General features: G+C 40.2%; 1 protein-coding gene across 2 annotated transcripts in view; it reads left to right on the top strand.

Moving 5' to 3' along the window:
- ANK3 (ankyrin 3) overlaps positions 1–26,446 on the top strand; it is a 365,593-nt gene that overhangs the window by 133,747 nt on the left and 205,400 nt on the right. For both annotated transcript variants that reach the window (XM_043926997.1, XM_043926998.1), the window contains exons 6-7: positions 2,096–2,281; positions 4,175–4,273. In XM_043926997.1, coding sequence (XP_043782932.1) covers positions 2,096–2,281; positions 4,175–4,273 — 285 coding nt within the window. The remainder of the gene's footprint in view (positions 1–2,095; positions 2,282–4,174; positions 4,274–26,446) is intronic.

Here is a 26,446-nt window from a genome sequence, read left to right as displayed (position 1 = left end):
AGCTATTAACACCTTAGGACTGGTATCTTTATGTCTTTAATTGGTTTATGCAAGAAGCACATTCTTGTCAGTGCTAATCCTCTTAGCTGCAGTTGATTTTCTGGTGCAAAATAGTTTCCTTTATGTTTAGGCCCTATGGATTGAAACATTCCTATGGGTGGAAATGTAACCACTTTATTTTGCTGCAAAACAGAAGTGAGCTGTCATTTTTACCCCTTAGATTTTGCTCAGGTTTTAAAAGTGAGGTGCAACATTAACTCTTAATACACAGCTCTTTCCTTTCACCATTCCATTTTTTAGATGTGTTTTTCTCTTTTGTGAAAGTAATATATTAAGTAAATGAGGAAGTACAATAAAAAGCGAAAAGAAAAAGCCACAGTTAGTTGTCCCTAGAGATAAAATTCTGTTTATCCCTCCAGATTTTTTTTTGTCCATGTTCACAATATGCATGTTTCTCTTAGTGGAAATCAGATCAAGTATTTTCATGGTTATGCTGATTCCTTTTCCCATAACATTAAATTACACTCTAAACTTTGTACTTTAAGTGTACTTTAAGTGTAACCTGTGATATCGTTTTGGTGATGTCTAGGTTGTATCCAACCTTTGTTATTAATGGTTGCAGAGAATGTCCTTCTGGTTACATTGCTGCTCATCCTCTTCCTCACTTGGGTCTTCCTGGAGAAGTTGAACAGACCAAGTGGAACTGCAGCCAGATCTTGAAGCTTGAAGTGTAGATAGAACTTATGTGTGTAGAGCAAGGAGGAGGACATTTCAGAGTGGGGCAAATAGCCTGAGTTTAGATGCCAGGTAGAGACAGTAAGGAGAATGGAGATTTATACAAGATTTATACAAGAAGGGCCTGGGCAGTACTGTTACTTAGGTGCTTGGGGGCCAATATTTTACAATCCTTGAATATAAATGTACTGATTTGCATTCAGCCAAACAAGTGCTAGGAGCACTTATCTGTTTTCCAGCAAGGAAAACAATGGTGAAAGTGATCTTCTAGGAAAACCAACAAGACATGAGTATGCAAGTAACTATGCTTTTTCTTTTTCCCTTACAAGCACTCTTCCATTAGAACAGTCCTCGATTTGTACCACAAGGAGTATTATTTGTACTACAGATAATAAATATTATTTGTACTACAGATAATAAACATCATGATCTGAATAGAATAATAAGTAACCTACTTGCTAATTGTCTAGCAAAAATGACTTTGAAATGTTCTTTTTAGTGTGTGATAATTAAAGTATTGCCGATTTGAAATTTGGGAGCCAGTCTTAGGATATTCGAGGGCTTCCCAGGTGGCTTATTGGTAAAAAATCCACCTGCCAAGCAGGAGATGCAGGTTTAATCTCTGGGTCAGGAAGATCCCCTGGAGAAGGAAATGGCAACTCACTCATTCTTAACTGGGAAATCCCATGGACAGAGGGACCTAATGGGCTATAGTCCGTGGGGTTGCAAAGACTCAGACACAACTTTGCAACTAAACAACAATAACAACAACTTAGGATATTCTCCTCTGTGCTTTCTTTTTTATGGCCAGTAATGCTAGATTTTCCAACTGCAGTGAAATCTGTAGCTGTCTTCTCTTTGTCAAGTCCCAGGGTAATACAGTAGGAAGACTAAATGTACAGATATGTGTATATGTCTGAATTGCTTCTAGTCATGTTTTATATGATCTGTTCTTTTGTTGGTCAGAGAAGCCAAGAGTCTTTCATGTATACCTTCCTTAAAACAGCAATGAGTATAGATCATTAGTTCACATATAGTAATTGAGCACCAAATATATACTAGGTTACAAGGTATAGTGATGAAGCAGACAGGATACACTAGGCAACAAAGTACTGAATAAAATAGTTTGAAAATAACGATGGAAATTTACTTTTAAAATTGTTTTCTGCTTTGGTGTGTGTGTGTGTGTGTGTGTGTGTATGTATGTATTTTTTAATATCTTTCCACATATATGTGGAACTACTTGAATATATCAGCTTTAATAACTGTGAACAAAAAGTGACACTCGATCACCTTCTTATTTGTTAATCAAGAAGAAAATATCCATAGGGGCCAAACTTGACCCATAATCTACTTGCAGGACGGCTTCACACCATTGGCAGTAGCTTTGCAACAAGGTCACGATCAAGTAGTGTCACTTCTGCTAGAAAATGACACAAAAGGAAAAGTGCGTCTTCCAGCTCTTCACATCGCTGCCCGAAAAGATGACACGAAAGCCGCTGCCCTGCTGCTGCAGAATGACAACAACGCGGACGTGGAGTCAAAGGTGAGGCCCTGGGAAACACACTCGTCACACGGCATCCTCCTCTGTTAGGCACCCAAACGTGAAGAGCGCCTGGGCTCCCTTTGGGCATGCTTACGCCAAACACTTAACTGCGCTGAAAGGAATACAGTCATGCCCCCAAGTCATCCAGTTGAAGGCACAACACCCCCACCCTTGGCGTCTACAGCTGGGAGGGACCTATGGGTGCTGCCCTATATGTGTTAATGGGTGGCCACCTCAACAGAAATCAATCGAGAGACACCCAATAATGTCCTTCCTTTGAACATGTATTTTTGATGTATTTAGCACTTCAGTTCCAACATCAAGGTGAAAAATTATAAAATGCTAGCCACAGTGTGTGCCAAATAAATTTTTGGTTGATATCTAAGACGGTAGGCAATGCACTGAGTATTGATCAGCTGCAGAAGGCAAACCAGCAGCCAGAGCCCCAGCCAACAACTCCCATTGTCTGGACACATATTACTTACAAGTGTCTGTGAAGGAAATGTGGCATTTGAAATAGGCCATTGTGTAGCCCTTCATTCAGTCTAGCTTTCTTTCTGTGCCTATTGTGCTGCCATTAGAGCTTCCATCTGCATTACTTAGCTGTCATGAGCTTTCTGCCATCCATGATCACCGATAGCAAACTAACCGTTCATTTTTTCCTCCTCTTTGCTTCCAAATGTGTTAACCTAGATGGTGGTGAATAGAACAACAGAGGTATATATATATGTATATCCGTGTACATTTGATCTATATCTGCATCATCATTTTCCCATTCCTTAGTGCTGCTGCCTCATTTCTTTCCCTTCTTCTTTGCATTGCCTTCTGTAGGCTAGATACCTGCTTCCTACCCCCACCCTCAAAGTAGCATGTGCCAGAGGAGATAGTAGTTTGATTACCAGGGCTTTCTGCAGCTGAACCTGGTGTTTGAAAGCAGGAAGTATGAGGCATCCTTGAAACTTAAGGGTACTGCAATAGAGTCCTGTGACATGAAGCATCTTGACACTTGAGAAACTTCTCAGCTCTACCTACAGCTGCAGACAACCCTGTCATTCTACTCATCTAGGATTGAATCTTTAGATTTCTGCATGACACTCGCCCTCAGTGGTGTCAGCAAAATGAAAGTTACCTCGGAAGGGTACCCTGTGACCCACCCTTGACAAGAGTCAGTCAGACCGCTAGCATGGCTGAGAAGCTTGCTGACGACTTAGAAATGCATCTAGTTCTTGTAAGGTTGAAATCTTTGGGGACTAAGTAAATTGCTGCATGTTTTAGCATTTTTCAAGGAAGTAAAATGATCTTGGTATGAACAATCCAGAAAAATGGGTTATTGAATAGGCATTTGCTAATAAGGAGACCAGCTTGTCAATTTCTTTATGAAATGCATTCACAGTGATTCAAGACCAATTGTAATAGCACCTCTTCCCCCCAAATTGCTTTTATCATTAAAATTGGCTTTTACTGTTGGTTGATTTGACTCTATATTGAATCTATAATACTAGTGAAATTTTGACAGTTTCAATGGACAGTTCTACCATGAATAATACAACAGTGGTACTCATCGAACTTTCTATGAGCTATCAAGATATTTCTTGTCACCCCTATTTTAATTTTTGGACATGTTGGCTTCTGTGTAGTTCTGCTCCCAGATTACAAAAACGGCTCAGTCTCTACCCTTGGTTCCTTCCTGGCTATTCCTCTCCCTGTGAGTTTGGCATCCCTTTGAAATCCTATGAGCAATTGGCACTAATGGAAAGAAACCTAGTACAGAATGGAATGCGGACCTCAGCATATTTTGCTTCCTCATTTTGATCTGGGCAGGGTTGTGGTATTAACGTGTCAGACAAGAGGCCAACAGGGATCAGTTGAACGTCTGCTGTGTTTTCTTTCCAGAGTGGCTTCACTCCGCTCCACATAGCTGCTCACTATGGAAATATCAACGTAGCCACATTGCTGTTAAACCGAGCAGCTGCCGTGGACTTCACTGCACGGGTAAGAGCGCTGCAATCTGACGTGCCCTTAAAGCATTTGAAATGATTCATTCTTAACCCTACTCCCCCAACATGAGGAGGAGGTCAAGCCAGATGACCTCCAAGGGTCCTCCCAGTCAGTGGAAGCCATGTTTTTCTACTTTTCCTAGTGCATTTTCTTGCTTGTAGATAGGTATGCCTATTTTCTAACAGGAAAAGAAGACCAAGATCAGAAGTGGGGATGGGGTGTGTGATAAATAAGTGACGTATAGAAGATGTGATTTAAATAATCACATCTGGAAACTGCAAGCTGTCCCTCCAAGCTGAAATTTCTGAGTGTGTTTGAAATGGGTCTGATAGCACTAACAGTGCTGTAGAAATCAGGGTCTTGATCTTCCAGATGGGAATGAACTGGATTTGAGGCCCAAATCTCAGAACCCAAGTAATAGAGGCTGCCTTTTGCTCTTATCTTCTATCCCCTATAAACTTTCAGAATGTGTAACAAGATTCTGTAACGCGAATAAGCTCATATTCATAGTGAAAGGAATTACAGTATCACGTGTACCCCTGAACAGCAACTCAGACATCCAGAGTAACAGGGTTCTGAATGTAGAAACCAGTCTTGGGCTGGGCTTGATCGTCAGCAACAGTATTATCAGGAATAGAAACAAAGTAGGAAGCAGAATGTAGAAGTGGTCAGATATGGGGACTCAGGATTCAGACCCCCTGGGCTCCTGTGTTGGATTTAACTTTTCTTTCTCTGTCCATCAGTTTCCTCACTGATAAGATGAAGTTAAGGTGGATTGTGAAGTTAAATAACAAATCCTAACGATAAGATAGCATCAGCACTCCTGCGTTGGCTCACTGAGAAATGGGCGAGTGTGGAGAACACTTAGCATGGTGTCTGACACATCATCACCAGCAGCAGCAACACTGTGATTTTGAACATAGCATTTGAAGTATTATTTTTGCTAAAAGCCTCACTTGTTAGGGGAGAAATGGCAATAGACCAGGTAGGGAGAACATTCATAATACTGTTGCAGGAAGGGGGACCCCTTCCAGGGCCCGAAACTGGGCTCTCGTCTAACACTCAGAAATGAGTTGTCTGAGGAGATACATGTGCTGACAAAGCAAGAGATTTCATTGGGAAAGGGCACCCCAGTGGAGAGCAGGAGGGTAAGGGAACCCAGAAGAACTGCTCTGCATGGCTCGCAGTCTTGGGTTTTATGGTGATGGGATTAGTTTCCGGGTAGTCTTTGGCCAATCATTCTAATTCAGAGTCTTTCCTGGTGGCGCTGGCATCTCTCAGCCAAGATGGATGCTAGCGAGAGGGATTCTGGGAAGTGGACAGACACACGGGGTCTCCTTTTGACCTTTCCCGAACTCTTCCGGCTGGTGGTGGCTTACTAGTTCCGAATTCCTTATCAGGATCTCCTGTCATGAAACAACTCATGCAAATGGTTACTATGGTGCCTGGCCAGGGTGGGCGGTTTCAATCAGTGTGCTTCCCCTAACAACACTAGTACTAATAGTGGTTGTAGCAGCCGTAAAAGTAATGCCATCTTTGGAGCAGATGCCAAGCTGAGCACTTTTATTTCTTATATGTATCTCTTTATGTATTCTTATTATATGTATCTCTTTGTGTATTCTTATGTCAAGAAAAGTGTTTTTGTCCCTGTTTTACAGAAGGGGAAACCAAGACTTAGAGACAAGAAATAGCTGGTCCAGATGATAGAGCTAGCAAATGAGAAAAGGCAGAATTTCAGCCCCAAAGCTCTTCACCCCTCCATCTGTCTCACTCTGATGATTTTAGGGGTTCATTTTTCTCATCCTTCTTATAATTCGTTACTCCTATAAAAATTAATAAGAACTAACATTGTACTAACATACAAGCTATTTCCTATCCGATTGTCTTCAACCTGCTGAAAGCTTTTGTCAGTTTAAATAAGGCAGCTCTTGTCACTCTATAGCTGTGTGTGTTCTTATTGCCTGAATAGCATCCTTGGGTTTCAGCAGACCCAAGGGCTTGTGTAGCATTTAGAATGACAAAGTTAAGCCCTTCTCTAAGTCATGTATAAACAGGGCATGCTGATGTGAAAAAACCTCCTGTCTATAAGATGCAGTCTTCCAGTTTCATTTCTCTAACTCACAGAAAACCTCATTAAGTCACGTCTTCTAATTAGGACATTTGGAAAATTCACATCAGGGTAGTGTTTGAAGTTTGTTTTGATGCCACTGTTCAGAAATTTCCTGATGCTGCTGAAAATAAGAAGATTGGGACAATGTTTAAGCAATTTAAGAGGACAAATTACAGTATTTTCAGCCTCCTTCAAGCAATTCCAAAGCATCCATTTACATTGAAACAATGACTATGGTAATTACAAATGATGCTAATTTATCGGTTAAAGATCAGTGGAGACCTCAGACCCTTGTTGTTAACCTTGTCTGAATTACCATATGTGATTTAAGACAGTCGCATTGTGCCTTTGTTTAAAATGTTAAATTTCAGACCTTTTGCTGATTGAAAAAAGCATTTACTCCCAGTCATTCCTAATTAGTGAGGCCTCGTAGCATTCTGAGCTGAAGGCTGCGGCAGAATTTGATTGTACTTACTAGGATGCCTGGACTGTTGCTCACACTGGAAAGCCCATGCTCCCCTCTGCAGTGGCTGATGGATGGCTTGTTGTAGGAGGTCTGAGCTGGACTGGTCTTCATAAAGAGCTTAATCAGAAGCAAGTGCTAGTTGCCTCCACAAACACATTTGCGTTCCAAATCTCTAGTAATATGTAATAATCCAGCATCTAGCCTTTTGTGTTACAGAGTCCTCTCCCTTCCCACCTTAAGCAGGGTCTTCCTCGGTCAGAGTTCTCTCAGGGATGTAGCAGAAATAGCAGGTGAAAGTAAGATGCCCTGGAACACAGATAGGATCCGATTTTGCCTGGTCAAAACAATAAAGGATCAGTAAGCCTCAGTTGCTAAGAACTAGCTGCAAATCATAACCATATATCATATTCTTCAGGAACCAGGTTGAGATAGAGGTATTGATTAGCAAAAAACAACAGCAGCCACCATTGTCTGAGGGAGGCCGTGATGTCTGCTTCCTGGTTGTGACAGATCACTGAAGAAAGGCAGATACAGTCTTGAGGTTCTTGATGGGCTGAGAGCATGACCTCAAGAATGGATAGCTACCTGCTGGCAAAGAGAAGTGGGGGTAGCAGTGGGGAGTCACCCTTCTGGAATCATTTCCTGCATGCAGTCCATGTACATGTCCAAAGCCAATAGGAGGCAGGACCAAACATGGTGTGACTAAAGGGAGAACACAATAGAACGGATTGCTTTCTATGCTTCTTTGTGGTGCTAGCTAATTTAGGCAGCAAGAAAGCAGATCCTAGCCAGTGGCACATGTATGCCCCTAGTATCAGTGATGGTAACTGCTTTACAGCATACTTACCTGTCCCATTAATACCTTTCCTTAGATTTTTATTATGATGTAAATTTTGGCTTTTGTATTGTAATTCTGCCATGTATATGTAAGATAGCCTGTCTGACATCTTAAATATTTCCTTTTGGATTATCCATGGAGACCTGTTCAGCCTCGTGGGTCTGCTGCAGGGAGTAAATAGAGTAAGCGCTGAATACTGCAGTGCAGCGTCAGCACACTTTGCTGTCTGCGTTTGTGTGCTGAGATGGCCTTGACACCATCTGAATTTATGCGTGACCCTTGCTCTCTTAGCAAATTATCCTGGCTCTCTTGGGAAAGAGAATGTGACTAAGACACACCAGAGCTGCTACTGATTGTCATTCCAGTCAGGAGCATTTATGCACTTTAGTAAGTAAAAGCCAAATTATATTATTGGATGCCTGCAAAATTCCTTTTTATTGATTGAAGAAGATAGATGAATACTTTGCTGGCTAAGAGTTTTTTCATCAAATGTGATGGACCACCTAACTTAATCTTCACTCTTGTCATTGACCTTTCTCTTGTAAATTATTATTTACCTTCCCATTTGGGGAAGATAATTGAATAAAATATCCTTCTATTGGTCTTGGTAGGTAGTACTTTTTGTTTTTGATCTCTGAAAGGATTAGGGATTTTATGTGTTTGAGTGTAATACCTCATTTGTTTCCAGAAGGATTTCAGGAGGTTTACAAAGACATGTAAGAATGAAAAAGGAAAAGTAAACATTACCAAGCAGCTAAAAAAGACTAGTGAATATAACTGGAGAATAAATGTAATCTCTAAGGACTTTGATACATATAGTATTAATAGAAAGGGAAGCTGGGTTATATAGTTTTCACTTTTTGACAAAGGAAATATTAATTATCTATAGAATCACTTTGTGTGTGAAATAGCTCAAATACAATTTATGTACCATGTGAATCCTTCTGTTAAGAATAGCGAGTTTGGGGGACTTCCTTGGTGTCCAGTGGTTGAGACTTCTGTGCTTCCGTTGCAGGGGACATAGGTTCAATCCCTAGTCAGGGAACTAAGATCCTGCATGCCACACAGTACAGCTAAAAAAAGAAAAGAAAACTTAGTGAAGAATGGTGAGTTTTATAGTTGATACTATCTTTAGTAACTACATTTCAAAAGGTTCAATTCCTACTATCCTATACAGCCTAAATCTCCATCTGTGAAGGCACCCTGTCCAGGGATGCTGAGAGACTGTGGCTCAGCTATTCAGCTGTGTGATGTTCCGATTGCATGTGATAGATCTTGGCATGTGTGTCGCAGTTAACATGTCCAGTTGTACTGCCTTTCTAGACGTTTTGAACAGTTTTAGCAGAGGTTTGGCCACTTTTGGAACTCAGTTAAGTCAGAAGAAAGGCTACTTTATCTAAAGCATCTTAATTTTTGATTAAAGTGAGAGCAGTGGTTTTAGACAGTTGAATTACTAATCCCATTGATGGTAACATACAAGTGTCAGATTTTACATTCAGCCCAAATAAGAGGTCGACGTGGGGTCAGCACAATGTCCATGGATAAACATTATCAGATTTCCTTTCTCAGTTAAATTCCACCTAGGAAATATTAAAGCGCTTCTGCTATAAGCTAGTTCAGACTAGCTTATAGTTCAGACTCAATTAACCCACTGTCCTGACGCTATTAAATTGTTGAGGCCCCAAAATGCTCAACCATACAACACAGACGCTCCCCTAGTTCTTTAATGTATGTGCATTATCTGAACAATCCTATTCAAGCTGAAGCAGAAGTATCATGAAGTAGGCCTCCCGCACGCTGTGCTTTGCCTCCCTGCAAGACTTTGAGCTCCTCAAGGGCAGATTTATGTGTTACAACACATTTTGGAATTCCTGGCATGTAACCCAGCACCTAGCCCTGGGAAGGACTATTATATTGGGTGGGCCAAAAAGTTCATTCGAGGTTTTCCGTAACACATTATGGAAAAATCTTAATGAACTTTTTGGCCAACCCTATATTTATTGAATTTAAGAATGAATGAACAAATAACTTTCAGGCCTCCTTATCCACTACTCCTGGGCACCCAGTACCTGTTTAAACCTGCTTTCTTCAAGCCCCAGTCCTCTTCCTGATCTGTCAGAATTTCAGACTGAGCTTCAACATGGTGTCAGGGTCCCACTTCCCAAACTGATATGAGCTGCATTAATGAAGATGAGAAATCCATGGAATTCTAAGAGATGTATAGGCAGGTGCACCAAACACAGGTATTGACTCTCAGACACTGAGGGGCAAATTGATTTCCAACTGAGCAGCATAGTTGACCTTGGAAGACAAACCTAGGACAAAGGGTTAGTCACCAAGAGCTGCTGCCAAGTTTTGTTCGGTTAAGGATGTTTGAAGTAATGCCTCAGTTTATGAGCTATCAAGGCCACTGCCAGACAGCCTAGGAATGGGCATCAGCTACTCACACATGGAGAAGGAGAAGAGTTGAGCGTAGCTCCAGCAGGAAGGTGACTTTTTGTCATGTTTTTATAAGGGTCCAGGGCTTCTGGAGACTTTGCTATGGTTTGTGTGGCGCTGTCATTGCAAATACAGTTTAAAAAAATATTTTCCCTGCATTCTACAGTCCTATTTTTTTAATAGATGTCATTCCTCAACTTGGGTTGAGCCAACACACACACACATTCATTTTTATTGATATGTGTTTTCAAATATAATACAGTGTTTATCTCCTAATATAGACTCAATAGCATTAAAGATACTTTTTTAATGGGTTATATAAACCTCCTTTGGAATGAAAATGAAGATTGGGGAGCATTTAGCAAAGGAATGTGAGTTATGGGAAAGTCACCATGTGGCTAATTCACGAAGCATATTCTTGTTGCCATGGTGATATTAACATCTCAGGAAGAACAAAATCAGTAAGGCAAGGGCAGCGTGGTGGGGGTATAGGCCTTTTATAGAGGATTGCTCTAAGCGTGCCACGCGCTCTTATTCCTGCCTTTTCCATTTAATTCCCCAAATGCCACATCAAAGGAGGTTTGCCTATGCAATTTTTTAAGGGATATTTTTATCTTAAATCCATTAGTACATTGGAACTTATTAACATCTTACTGTGTGGAGTGGGATCTGTGTTGTTCATGTTTGAAAAGGTGAAGTTTCTAAGCTGTAGCAGCCTGAGGTGAGGAGAAACGTCCTCAGATACATGCGGGAGCCCTGTTTCTCATCCTGGCTGTGACATCAGTCATTGATCTGGTCCAGGGCAAGTCTCTTCACCATCCAACTGCAGATTTCTAGTCGCCAGATGAGAGAGAGATCAGTCGACCACACGCCCTTCCCTTCTTTCTGCTCGACCACCTTGTCTGACAGTGATGGGGGCCATTCACAGTGGAGAGTCGGTGTAGAGCAGTGTCAAAGCAAACAGCACTGCAGTCAGACTGTGTTCATATGCTCCTGGGCAAGTTATTTATGCTTCAACTTTATCATCCATAAAATGGGTCCAACAGTAATATCCAATGCACAGCATCATTGTGACTGCACAAAACGATCCATATAAATTGCTCAGCCCGCGGACCAGTGTCCTAGCCACATTTGTGGCGGTGGTGATTGATGCTTGCCTCCGCAGGGAGACCCATCGTTGTAAGACACGTTCACCTGTCGAGTGTAACATGTGTCAGATGAGTGGTGTCGTGGCTACTCTCTCAAGTACTTCCAGAGCTAGTCAGACATGATGCTTCCCAGAATGTTGGAGTTACATTGTTTGCATCCATGTTTGTCAGCGTGAGAAAGTCAGCCTTTGCCAAGCTGTTAGTATGATATTGTTTGAGACAGTAAGAATACCAATACAAAAAAAAATCACAGAAATTGGAAAGTTCATATTTCCCTTTGTTTCACTTTTCCTCTTGGAATATTCACCCTGCTCCCTACAGTGCTGCTCTAGAATTGTTGCTCTGAGAACATTTTTAAATGACCCGAATAAATCCTATTTTGAAATTCTGTGAAATAAAGTTCTATTAAGGTAGGAGTTAGCAGAGCTCATTTTATTCATTTACACTTTAAAAGGGAATTATTCATTAACTGTAGAATTTTCATTTCCTCCAGTGAGTGCAAATAGCAGCTGAGGGCCACTGCACTGCCCCCCCCCCACACACACACACCCCTGCTGAAATTTGGACCATTGTTCACACTCCCTGTTGTCAGAAGGTACTCTTGGATGAACTCAAGTGCAACCTTGCCTTCTCCTGGGCATCATAGTTCTTCTTGTTCTTCATAGAAAATCTTTTTCTTCATAGAAAATCTTGTTCTTCTTCCTCTGGCGGTTTGAAGAATATACAGGAAGGGTGAAGGGACATTTAGAGGGAAGCATTTAGGACTTTGCAGAACCAAAATGTTGCAAAAGGTAAATTTGTGAACACATGCACAATCATTTAAAGGCTCTTTCCCAAATCAAAGTAGTAGATTTCAAGAAAACAAGTTCAGGTAGGAGATCAGCCTGTCCCTGCGTAGTTGAAAAAAAAACTGAAAAGCTAAGCTGGGATAGATGTAAAGGGATTAGAGTGAACTCCAAGAATTGGAGACTGAGGCCCATTTGTACGTATGAAATGAGGCTGGAGATGGATGATGAGTCCATGCCAGTGGGAGGGGACTCCCTGAAAACCCACCTGGACTGAGGGCACTGGGCTGGATCCTAAAGGTGGAAGGGAGTAATTGCAGGGTTTGGGGTTGGTTTATTTCTTTGTTTTTTAGATAATCAGATTAATACATTTTGTAAGTTTGAGGTATAAAAGGTGTTAGTTTATATATTACAATCCAATTACTACAGTAGTATTAGCTAATAGCTCTGACATGTCACATAATTATTTCTTTTGGGGGTGAGAACGATCAAGATCTAGTCTCAGCAACTTTGAAGTTGGTAATACAGTATTATTGACCATGATCACTATGCTGTGCATTAGATCTCCACAACTTATTTATCTACTATTTGCAAGTTCATACCTATAAACAACATCTTTCCAACTTACCCACCACCTCCAGGCCCTGGTCCCCACCATTCTACTCTCTGTTCTTAAAAGTCATTGCAGGACTTTAATGGAGAAGTGGAATGATGGCTGGCATGTGACAGGAGAGGGCTGGGATGGCTAAGTCCCCTTCAGAGACATCTCCATGCCAGTAACAGTGTCCCAACCAGAAGCCAGTGGAGCCAATGCTATTCCTTCAGAGACAGCACTGCTGTATTGATCATCTTTCTGTAACCGAGAGATGGAGAGATGGGAATGTCCCCAGATGGGGAAGAAGGGCCTAGCAGTCCGGGCTTACTCTGGGACTCCTCTGCAGAGGGCATCAAGCTTCCCCTATGGTGCATCCCTGAGAGTGGTTGGACTAGGAGACCCTGAGGGTCTTTTAGCTCTTATAACTGAGAATTGAAATATGAGGTGGAAATAACTTATCCAAAATTCAGATCAATTTAGGAAATAGCTTTCATTTATTAAGTTTCCTACACATTATTTCATTTATTCCTCACAGTCATCCTGGGAGATGTGGCTATGGGTTTCATTTTACACCAGAGAGAAAGAAGTTAAGTAACCTGTTTCAGTTAAATCATACAGCTTCAAGGTGGTGGAGCTTGAGCTAAGAACAGCAAACTAAGTCAGTCAAGTAAAATTAGACAGTATAATCAAGTAAAATAAACTGCATTCAAGCTATGTAGTTCATAATATTCCAGCATTGGAGGAAGTGTGTACCAGGCTTTGAATTTAATCCAGGGTCATCCCAGGAAAACCAGAACTTTCCTGGATTGGCTGGCTATTTGTTCTCTGCCTGTGCCAGTTGCAAAATAAATTCAATATATTTTTAAAGACTTTGAAGGGTTTTTTTTTATTTGCTAAAAAACCCATCACATTTTTAAGGATGTTTTAATTGAAAGATTGTGAAAGTGTTAGTCTCCCAGTCATGTCTGACTCTTTGTGACCTTGTGGACTGTAGCTCACCAGGCTCCTCTGTCTGTAGGATTTCCCAGGCAAGAATACTGGAGTGGGTTGCCATTCCCTGCTCCAGGGGATCTTCCCTACCCAGAGATTAAACCCAGATCTCCTGCATTGCAGGCAGATTCTTTATAGTCTGAGCCACCAGGAAAGCCCTAATTAAAAGATTAGCAAACTTAAAAACTGAAAAATGATCAGATTCATTTTTAAAGATAATGCATTCATTTTTCCACTACATTTTATTTATCATCTCTATCAGTTCTGCATTGTTGAATTCCTAATGATCATGCTTTGAAATAGACTCTTAATACTTAGAGACTTAGTGGCTATATGACAAAAAGGTATCACACATTTCCCTCAGGTGATTCTTCTGATCAACCATATTAAACAACATGGACTGAGGCTGTGCTATAAAATCTTTATGTAAATTGTCTAAAGTTGAGTCACAGAAATCTCATTAATTCTTTTGCTTGTCACAACTGCCCTTATATTTATAAGCCCTTAATATTATAACCTTGAATTTCTATCATATTTACAGCTTACAAAATACTTTCCTACAGTGCATCATTTGAGTCCCACAAGAATAGGTATTTTTACAGATGAGAACTGAAGTCCCAAGAAGTTCCTTGTCCCAGATCCTACTAAGCATAAGATGGAAGAATCAAACATTTGAATCAGAGCTTCTAACTCATTTTTTATGCCTCAATTTGTGACCATCAGCCCCCAGCTCAGTACCAGATGGAACCTGAGGCTGGAATGTTGGCCTCTGGGTAGCTGTGGTCTTCATGGTCCCCAGAGGAGCTCCATCTCCTCAGAACAAGTACATTGAACATAGATAAGGCCATTTGCAGTAAACTGGCTTTTTTTTTTTCTTATCAATCCATCATTCTTTAGAAATTTCAAAAACATTATTTTCATTTTTTAAAATGTTTGAAACTTCAGCAGGAATCTGATTTATTGGAAGGCCAAATGAGGGCAAGATAGTTGAGGAACTAACAGTGTCATGTTCACTGACATCTCCAAACCTTGCAGAGTGATTTACTTTCTGGAAGCGAAAGAAAACTATTCAACACAGAAATTACTTTAGTTTTAGATTTATCAGAAATGACATGAGTTTGGAAAATTTATAATTATGAAGTACCTTCATATTTTTGTTTTTAACAAATTTTACTAATAGAGTAAAAAGATAGACTGTTTTAAAGATGGACTAGTTAAGGGAAAAAAGAGACTGTTTTAGTAAAGTTACACCATTCATTAGAAAGATTCCTGAAAATCTAGTATCATTAACTCATTTTTAGTAATTAAACATTTAAAAACAACTTTCCTCAATGTATAGAAAACAATTTATTATTTAATAATTGAATTTTTCATCCCCCCTTTAGTTCAATTACTGTATGTCCCTCTATTCTTAGAAACTTACGGCTGGGAAGGGCTTTCTTTACTGTCAACACAGAGCAGACTCCTTTTGAATCAGCACTAATAGTGATATAATTAAAGAAATATGAGATCCATGAGTTCTTTAAAATGTCACAGTTGAACTAGCCACTCTTTTAGAGACTGAATATTTTTATAGCTTTCGTGTGTGTATGGTGAAGGGAAGTATATCATCTATACGTAGGGTGCCAAGCAAGGACAATGGGCTTCTCTGGTGGCTCAATGGTAAAGAATCCATCAGCCAATTCAGGAGACACAGGTTCAATCCCTGGATCAGGAAGATCCTCTGGAGAAGAAAATGGCAGCCCACTCCAGTATTCTTGCCTGGGAAATCCCATGAGCAGAGGAGCCTGATGGGCTATAGACCATGGGGTCACAAGAGTCCAACATAACTTAGTGACTAAGCAACAAGCAAGGAGGATGGGCAGCTAATGCTCAGAAGACCTGAACTTCTTGATGGCTTTTGGGCAAGGGGTTTTAAATGCAACATTAAGGGTGAGGGTAGCAAGGTGTGTGATCAACTGGATTCTTCTGTTTGGTTGTCGGTGAGGTAGCAGAGTAAGGTTAGAACCAGAAGACTGATGCTTTATAGCCCTTTCCTTTTGGTTGGAAATTGTCTGCAGGCAGTGTTTTGAGTATAGGGACTATGTTACTTGGATTCAGAGCTAGAGTTGGTGTTTGCTCAAGTTGGAAGAGACTCACTATCTGGATATATTTGTCCTATATGACCTACCGGAAAGAGCCAGTACAGCTTTTGGAATCACAACTCAGGTTCACATCCCAACTCTGGCATTTTCTAGCCATGGGACCTGTAGCTCCTTCCAGCTTCACTAATTGCTGAACTGTGAATATGAGCTAATGCATCTCTTTCATGGGTTGTCATGGAGAATAAATGAGGTGATGTACGCCTCATTAGGCCTGCACCAAGTAAGAGCCTAATAATTGGTGGAGTTTGTCTTTTGAGGTTTTTTTTTTTTGTTTTTTTTTTTTTTTCATTTGAATGAAACAAACTTCATTCTCAAGTAAAATGAAGAGTTGCTTGGTCTAAGTCAGTGCCTGTGTGCATGTGTGCTCAGTCATATCCAACTCTTTGTGACTCATGGACTGTAGCCGCCAGGCTCCTCTGTCCATGGGATTCTCCAGACAAGAATACTGGAGTGGGTTGCCATTTCCTTCTCTGGTCTAAATCAATAGGTATCACTTTTTTAGCAGAACTCTTTTTTTTTTCTAAAACATTATTACAGGATCAAAAGGCAGTTTTGATTTCAAAACTATTTCAATTCTCAGTGGCCAACAATTTTTCATCATTTATGGAATTATGGCTTCTTCCCTCATAGCTCAGTTAATAAATAATCTGCCTGCAATGCAGGAAACCCGGGTTTGATTCCTGGGTTGGAAAGATCTCAAGAAAAGTAAATGGCAACCCACTCCAGTATTCTCACCTGGAGAATCCCATGGATAAAGGAGCCTGGCAGGCTACGGTCTGTGCGGTCACAAGGGTCAGACATGACTTGGTGAGTAAACTACTACTATGGAATTATGGAAACCCTGAAATGAATACTAAAAAAAATATTTGGAAAGAATATATTAAACACCCATTAGGATGGCTACTATCAAAAACAGGAAGGGAGGGATGAGGGAAGAAAGGGGGAAAGAGACAAAGGAAGAAGAGAAGGAAAGAAAGTTGTTGACAAGGACATGGAGAAATTGAAACCCTTGTGCTCTGTGGAAAAGTAAAATGCTATAGCTGCTAGGGAAAAGAGTTATAGAGATTCCTCAAAACGTTAGATATAGTCATCATATGATATAGCAATTCCACTTCTAAATACTATATATATATATACACACACACACACACACAAAAGCTTTGTAAGCAGACTCTCAAATATTTGTATAGCAGGTTCACAGCAGCATTATTCACAATAACCAAAATGTAGAAGCAACCCAAGTGTCCACTGACAGACAAATGAATAAACCAACTGTTGCATATGCGTACATACAATGAAATATTGTTCAACCTTAGAAAGGCAGGAAATTCTGACATATGCTACAGCGTGGATGAACCTTGAAGATGATATGCTAAGTGAAATAAGCCAGTCACAAAAAGATGAATATTGTATCCTGCCATGTAGTATATGAGATAACCAGAGTAGTCAAATTTAGAGAGATAGGAAGTAGAATAGTTTGAAATGGCCTGGAGAAGAAGGAAATAGGGATATGTAATGAGTACAGAGTTTCAGTGTTGCAAGATGAAAAAAGTTCTGGAGGTTGGTCACACAACAATATGAATGTACTTAACACTACTTCAGTTCAGTTCAGTAGCTCAATTGTGTCAGCAAAGTAATGTCTCTGCTTTTTAATATGCTGTCTAGGTTTGTCATAGCTTTTCTTCCAAGGAGCAAGTGTCTTTTAATTTTATGGCTGCAGTCACCATCTGCAGTGATTTTTGGAGCCCACGAAAATAAAGGCTGTCCCTGTTTCCATTGTTTCCCCATCTGTTTGACATGAAGTGATGGGACAGGATGCCATGATCTTCATTTTTTGAATGTTGAGTTTTAAGCCAGCTTTTTCACTCTCTTTCACTTTCATCAAGAGGCTGTATAGTTCCTGTTCACTTTCTGCCATAAGGGTGGTGTCATCTGCATATCTGAGGTTATTGCTATTTCTATCAGCAATCTGGATTCCAGCTTGTGCTTCATCCTGTCCGGCAGGGTGATGATGTACTCTTATAGCTTTTTTCTCTTTTCTTTTCTTTCTTTCTTTCTTTCTTTTTTTTTTCAAATACAGTATGGGAAATAGCAGTTCCTAGAGACTTTGGGATTTGTGTCCGATGGCAGGAGAGGAGCACTTGGAGCAACCAGGGCAGGGTTAGTAGGAAAATTCTGAAATATCTTATGTTGTTCTAATTGGGCCTTTTGTAAGACATCATCTTCTAATTCATATTCATGTAATAAGTGTTCTGCCTGTTGCTGAATATCAGGAGGGCTAGAATTACCTTGTAATGGCAGAATCACGGCTTCAATGAGAGCCCATAGGGACCAGAAATCTATCGGAATGTTTCTTCCCTGTCTGATGGCTCATTCAACATTCTCTTTGACCTGATGCCAAATTTCTAAATCAAAACTACCTTCATCAGGGAACCAAGGGTTACATTCAACCACTGTCTGAAGGCAAGCCTCTGTTTGCTGGAGTGAAACTGAAAATCCCTGAACTTTAAATAAGTGATAAAGTAAAGTAGAAAAGAATCGGCTTTCCAGCCGATTGACCCATGTCTTAGTGCTTACCAGCCTCAATAGGCCCTCTGGGGTTACTCCGTCTGAATCCACATGTACCAAGTCCCTGTTTCTGGGCGCCACTTGTTGGTCCTTTATTGGACTGGAACCTGGTGGTCCAGAGTCGACAATGAGAGAGTGAAAGAAGGAAAGAGGCTAATATTCCCTGGGTTATGCGCTCCAGGGAATCAGCCAGAAATAGATATATATATAGAGAGAGAGAGAGAAAGAGAGAAAGAAAGAAAGAAAGACATGGGTACCCAAGCTCTGATGGAGCAAAGGTGTTTTAATCAGTATGGTGTGGGCATATATACTGTCTTACAAGGTAGTTATTCTTAGCAAAGATAAAGACTAAAATTCCAGACTTAGAAAACACAAGGCGATCCCTATTAAAGAGAGAAGAGGGCACTTAGCACCATAATGAGAAACTAACAAAGGAAATGCCTAGATTCCTCGGGTGGGGGGGGAGGCGGGGAGACATGCCTCTCCTCTTAATTCCTGAATATTCAGGAATTAATAAGGACCAAAGGGTTCCTGACAGATCCAAAACAGTACACAGGAAGCCTCCTGTTAAATGCTTCCTGACAATGTACTCTGCATAGAAGTTAAATAAGCAGGGTGACAGTATACAGCCTTGACTCCTTTCCCGATTTGGAACCAGTCTGTTGTTCCATGTCTGGTTCTAACTGTTGTTTCTTGACCTGCATACAGATTGCTCAGGAGGCAGGTCAGTTGGTTTGGTATTCCCATCTCTTTCAGAATTTTCCAGTTTATTGTGATCCAGCAGTCAAATGCTTTAGTATAGTTAATGAAGCAGATGTTTTTCTGGAATTAAGAATTTTCCACACTTAGTAATTTAACACTACTTAGCTGTACATTTAAAAGTGGTTAAAGACAGAAAGTTTATACGTATTTTACTAAAATTAATTTTTTTCATGTAAAGCATATACTGGAGATGTAAAGACAGTTCCAAAACCCAGTCAGCCCTAACATCCAGTGATACAGAGGTAGAAGATGAGTTTGTGATTGAAAGGAGAGTCCAAGACCAGTTTCTGTCCCAGTTTTCCTGCCCCTTGGGAAACAGCCAGGATTGCGTATATGACAGAGGGTGTGGGTGAGAAGAAGGTGTGAAATATTTACTCTCAAGATGCTCTGTATTCTCCCATTACTAAGTCATTTGCAGAACTAGAGGGAAACCTGGCAGTATCTCATCTAAATTGATGATGAGCCATCATTGTTAATCCAAGTGAAAGCCTCTGACAGTATTAATGATACACAGTCTCATATTATCCTTAGAAAAAATAAATAAATCACTTGAAGTCTTCAGAGCAGAAAAGATCCAAACTCTCAGAGCCGATTTCACAACAAACATCCAATATCCAAACATTTGCTGCCACTTTCTTGGGGGGCCCAGCACTGTCTGGCGTCTACTCTGATGGAGTTTGGTTGATCTCTCTGGGGAGTGGGGCTGAGGAAATGTCAGTGACATCAATATCTCAGTGTCAGTCTCAGCAAGACCTGTGTAGACTTGAGCTTTTTATCCGTAAAGCACAGAGACAGAAGAGTTGATGTAGACTGAGCAAGCAGTTAGGAAATCTCTGGAAGAGAAAAAGACTTGATCCAAAAAGGCTATTTCATTTCATTAGAGCTTGATGAAGTAAGAGAACTCTGGACTTTGACTAACAGTGGTGGTCATCTTAATAATGATGGCTATAGTATAATGGGCTTTTCTGAGTGAATTTATACTTGTATTAATAACAGACCACCTAAAGTTGAGTTTTGTTGCTGTTAGAAAATGCCTACTTCTGTATCAGACTGTGAAGGCCAGGATCTTTTCTTACCTTATATTCCATTGTTTGAAATATTCCTGGATAGATCCTTGAAATCGCAAATCCTTATCACTGAAAGAGTCATTTGTTTGCATGTGTTTTATGGATCACTTTTTTAAATTTTTTAAAAAATTGAAGTATAGTTGATTAACAATGTTGTTAATTTCTTTTGTGCAGCAAAGTGGCATGTTTTTTCATTTTCTTTTCCATTATGGTTTGTCATAGGATATTGAATATAATTCCCAGTTCTATACAGTTGAACCTTGTAAGCCCAAATTCTCATTCTATCTCTCCCCTATCTTGCCTCCATGTTGTTTTATGGATTTCTTAAGGCATGAAAAAGTCAGGCATTCTTATAAAAACAAAAAAGGAGGTATTGATACATATTACAGCATGGATGAAGTTTGAAAACATGCTAAGTAGAAGAAGCCAGACACGAAAGGCCTCATATTGTATGATTCCAATTGTATAAAGTGTTTGAAGTCGGAAAATCCATAGAGACAGAAAGTAGATTAGTGGTTGCCAGCAGGTTGAGGGGACAGAAAAAGTGACTGTTTAATCTATGGGGTTTCTTTCAGTGATTGTTAAAAAACACAATTCAACTGAGTAAATCTGAAGATTTAATTGCCTTTATTCAGCAACGATTCATGAATCAGTCAGCATCCCATCTAACACATAGAAAGGTGCTCCCAGGAGCTGTATAGAGGAAAAGACATTGTTAGGCAGAACGGGGTGGGAAAAGGATGTTTCTAACAGAGAGTGGATTGTTCCAGGCAAGGTCACCTTCCTTTGGGAGAAGGCTGATGTCTGTTAGGCAGATTACCTCCATAGTGCTGACCAGGTAGTTCCAGATTGACTGGTTCAAGGTCACATTCCTGGGAGACACTGAACTACAATTGGTCAGGTCTTAAGTCTTGGTGGGTCTCAGCACAAGTGTTCTGTTTGGGGCCTGTTGTTTCCGTTTCTAACAGAAAGATGAAAATGTTCTAAGTTGATACTATGGCTGCACAGCTTTGTGAATATACTGAAAAACAGCTGAATCTCACACTTTAAAATGGTCAGCTTTATGGTATGTGACTTATATCTCAGTACAACTATTATAAAAATAAAGTATCCGAGAAGACTTGCAGTTGTCAGGAAGGAAGAAATTTTCCTCTATCCTTCTAGGTTCTTCTGGCTGGACTAAAAATTAAACTGGCATGAGATAGAATAACAGAAGGAAATCAAACAAAAGTTTAATAACACGTGTACATGGAAGAGACCAGGAAAACTGAGATACTTGCCAAAATGGATGAAATTCTCACTTTAAGTATCATCTTAAGACAAAACAAGAAGCTGGGAGTAGGGGTTAGGGACTTCAGCAGGGAGAAAGACAATTCACATGGAGATGAAAATTCAAATGTTTGGTAAACAAGTGTTACGTGGATGAGGCAGAAAAAATAGGATACAGAGTGGACTCTGATCTCTAGGCCCTGCTGAGGATCCCCATACCACAGTTCAGTTCAGTTCAGTCGCTCACCACAGTTTGTGGTGATCCACACAGTCAAGACTTTGGCATAGTCAATAAAGCAGAAATGGATTTTTTCTGGAACGCTCTTGCTTTTTCCATGATCCAACAGATGTTGGCAATTTGATCTGTGGTTCCTCTGGCTTTTCTAAACCCAGCTTGAAGTTCCATCTGGAAGTTCACAGTTCATGTACTGTTGACGCTTGGCTTGGAGAATTTTGAGCATTACCTTGCTGGCGTCTGTTCAGTTTAGTTCAGTCGCTCAGTTGTGTCTGATTCTTTGCGACCCCATGAACCACAGCACGCCAGGCCTCCCTGTCCATCACCACTACCAGAGTCCACCCAAACCCACGTCCATCGAGTTGGTGATGCCATCCAACCATCTCATCCTCTGTCGTCCCCTTTACCTCCTGCCCTCAATCTTTCCCAGCATCAGGATCTTTTCCAATGAGTCAGCTCTTCGCATCAGATGGCCAGAGTATTGGAGCTTCAGCTTCAGCATCAGTCCTTCCAATGAACACCCAGGACTCATCTCCTTTAGGATGGACTGGTTGGATCTCCTTGCAGTCCAAGGGACTCTCAAGAGTCTTCTCCAACACCACAGTTCAAAAGCATCAATTCTTCGGCGCTCAGCTTTCTTCACAGTCCAACTCTCACATCCATACATGACCACTGGAAAAACCACAGCCTTGACTAGATGGACCTTTGTTGGCAAAGTCATGTCTTTGCTTTTTAATATACTGTCTAGGTTGGTCATAACTCTCCTTCCAAGGAGTAAGCATCTTTTAATTTCATGTCTGCAATCACCATCTGCAGTGATGAGATGAGTGCAATTGTGTGGTGGTTTGCACATTCTTTGGCATTGCCTTTCTTTGGGATTGGAATGAAAACTGTCCTTTTCCAGTCCTGTGGCCACTGCTGAGTTTTCCATATTTGCTTGCATATTGACTGCAGCACTTTCACAGCATCATCTTTTAGAATTTGATCTGGAATTCCATCACCTCACTAGCTTTGTTCATAGTGATGCTTCCTAAGGCCCACTTGACTTTGCATTCCAGGATGTCTGGCTCTAGGTGAGTGATCACACTATTGTGATTATCTGGGTCATGAAGATCTTTTTTGTATAGTTCTTCTGTGTATTCTTGCCACCTCATCTTGCCACCTGGGGTTCTGCAAATTAAATGGACAAAAGACAGAGTAACCAGACAAAGGTTATATATGCTAATAGAGGCCTTCATAGAAAAGAAGTGAAGACCCAAAGGAGGCAATTAAATTCTGGAGGCTTATATGCCATTTTAACAATGAGTAATAAATTTGTTGGAAATTGACAAGATAAAGAAAAGGGGGCTTGAGTTCTAGGGGTGGTAAATTGTGGGAAAGTACATATATGCAGGGTATTGGGTACCTGGAGTGCTATTGAAAAGGAAGAGTAGTTTAGTAAGCTCTGTTAGGCAGATTAAACTCAGAGCATCTCTGTTGATTAAGAGGCATTCTCCTCTTCCTGGAAAGGGAGAGGAGACACCTTTACAAAGGGAAATGTGTGTCCCATTTTTAGAGAAGAGCAGAAGAGAGAGCTCAATACAGTCCTTCAGTCAAAGAGGCCTATTTGGGGGGGGGGGGGGGGGGGGCACATGCTGATCTCCTTCAACTGCTTCTCTCGGAAGCTAGAAGACTTTTCAAAAGATAGGCATCTGTGGGACAAAAAAAGATGCTGGCAAGCCTTGCTTAAATGTCTTTCTGGTGCTTTCTCTGTGATTCGTTTACTCATCATTTTCCTGTTGCTATTTACACTAGGGAATAAGGATGAAGTACAAGAGAATAGAATGAGAAAACATACAAATCTTAAAATGTGTGTTTTAAATACAATTCATTAACACATTGAAGTCTTCATCTTCTGAAATCTTGTTTTGTACTTTGAAATTTTTAAACCTAGTAATAACTTAGAGGTGAAATTTAATACAAATGGGAAGAATTTTAGAAAGATATCAGATTCCCTCTCAACTTAACATTTAATTAATTCAGAATTTGTTTTCAATTTCAACCATATCAAGGAACTAAACTAAAAGAATCATCATCTCTTAGTATGTAGAAAACTTTGAGTGATACCATCCATTTATTCCGTTACTCAGTGATAACCACCCCTGACAGTTTTTAAGAAAAAGGGAGAAAGGGGAGAGGTAGGAGGAGATCAGTAATCAACTGCCCTTAATATATTTAAATGGAATGAAAAGTCTGCTGTTTATTACAGCATAGCAAATAACATAGTAACATAGCAAATGGAGCTGAATTCCCTTTGGGGAGTTGCAGAAACGATCTTGCTTTGGTGACTATTTTGTAAAGGAACTTGGCTCCTATTCAGCTTGGTTTTGCAGTGAGAATTGAGAGGAGATAAGCCAGAAATCCCACTGTTTCCCAGCAGAGGTAGCTGTTTTGTCCAGGTCCCTGTTTCTCAATATGGCACTCACATGTTTCCATTAGGTCCTGTCACGTATCATGTTAAGTACTACATGTGTCAATCATGTTCTGTCAGCTACGCTCCCCTGCCCCTCTTTTGCTGCTGAGCTCAGCCACAGGCCTTCTAACGTTTCATAGATTTAGTCCACACTTCTGTAACACCTTTTGCATCCATCCTAGGAACTGCCAATTTTAGCACCTTCCTAGAGTTCACCAATAGGTTCAGGTCTGCGTGTCTTTTCTACCTAAACTATTTCATAATGTCTTTGTGAGATGCAGTCATCTCATATATTTTTTAAATGTCTCTATGATTCTGGGAGGGATTGGGGGCAGGAGGAGAAGGGGATAACAGAGGATGAGATGGCTGGATGGCATCACCGACTCGATGGGCATGAGTTTGAGTAAACTCCGGGAGTTTGTGACGGACAGGGAGGCCTGGCGTGCTGCGATTCATGGGGTCTCAAAGAGTCGGACACGACTGAGCGACTGAACTGAACTGACTGACGATAATTTAATAGGTGACATTTGTGTTTAATAAATGCTAAACACCATTCTTAAGACTCTGTGCTTACTAACTAACTTAATGCTCATGATGATTCTATAGTATAGATATCAATATTATCATTACCTAATTTTGCAGATACAGAAAAATTAAATACACTTTCTTAAGCTTATGGAGCTGGTATGGAGTAGGCCTGGGATATGAATCTAAGTAGTCTGGCTATAGAATATTAGCTCTCAGCTCCTAAACATCCTGACCACAATACCCTCCATCTCTTAGTACACTGTGAGATACTCCAGAAAAGCTCTGATAGTAAGAATTAGTTGTGTTTGCACTACTTAGAAGTTCAGGGGCAGCATGGTCTAATCTAGCAAGGGAATCAAGGATTTAGGAATCAAATTACTGCAGCTTTGTGATCTTTTGACAAGTTATTTTGATTTGTTTGGGTTTTAGTCTCCTCATCTGTAGCATGAAGAAAAAAATATTAGTACCTCTTAATGTTTTTGTGGGAGTTAGATGAGATAAGAGATATGAAATACCAGTGAGTTTCCCTTTTCCTTTCCATGTGAATTACCTCATTTCTCACCCTTGGCAGTTCTGTGATGGAGGCACTGGAGGTATTATATCCATTATACAGGTGAGAATATAAATCCATAAAGGTGTGGTTTAATGTATTTCATTGCTTTGAGATAATTCTTGACCATGATCTCTTCAAATATTTCTTCTGCTCTATTTTCTCTCTTCTCCTTATGTGACTCCAGTCGGCTGTCTTATATCATCCCACAGCTCTTGTGGGCTCCATTTCTTTCTTTGTGTTTCAGTTTGGATCATTCATACCAGTGTATCTTTCTTTCAGTTCACTGATTCGCTCCACAGCTGTGTAAAGTCTACTGATCCGTCCATCAAAGGAATGCTTCATTTCTTAACTTTATTTTTCTAATTTAATTTTTATTTTATATCGGAGTGTAGTTGATTTGTAATATTTTGTTAGTTTCAGGTGTACTGAATGATTTAGATTTACATATATCCATTCTTTTTTAGATTCTTTTCCCATATTGATTATTACAGAATATTGAGTAGAGTTCCCTGTGCTATGCAGTAGGTCCTTCTTTATTCTCTATTTTATATATAGTAGTGTGTATATGTTGATCCCAAACTCCTAATTTCTCCCATCCTCCACATTTCCCTTTTAATAACCATAAGTTGTTTTTTGAAGTCTGTGAGCCTGTTTTCAGTTTTAAACAAGTTTGTATCAGTTTTTAGATTTCACATATAAATGATAATCTATGGTATTTGTCTTTCTCTGCCTGACTTACTTCACTTAGTATGATAATCTTCACTTAGTATGATAACCATCCATGTTGCTAGAAATGGCATCGTTTTATTTTTTATGACTGAGTAGTATTCCATTGTATATATGTACCACATCTTCTTTTTTTTAATTATTTATTTTAATTGGAGGTTAATTACTTTACAGTATTGTGGTGGTTTTCACCACACATCTGCATGAACCAGCCACAGGTGTACAGGTGTCCCACCATCCTGAACACTCCCTCCCGTCTCCCTCCCCAGTCCATCCCTCTGGGTTGTCCCAGAGCACCAGCTTTGAGTGCCCTGCTTCATGCATTGAACTTGCACTGGTAATCTATTTTACATATGGTAGTATACATGTTCCAATGCTATTCTCTCGTATCATCCCACCCTCGCCTTCTCCCACATAGTCCAAAAGTCTGTTCTTTACATCTGTGTCTCTTTTGCTGTCTTGCATATAGGGTCGTCATTACTGTCTTTCTAA

This window comes from Cervus elaphus, chromosome 15 (genome assembly GCF_910594005.1).
Source record: "Cervus elaphus chromosome 15, mCerEla1.1, whole genome shotgun sequence".
Taxonomy (NCBI): domain Eukaryota; kingdom Metazoa; phylum Chordata; class Mammalia; order Artiodactyla; family Cervidae; genus Cervus; species Cervus elaphus.
The sequence above is the reverse complement of the archived record's forward strand: the minus strand, read 5'-3'. Positions and strand labels throughout refer to the sequence as shown.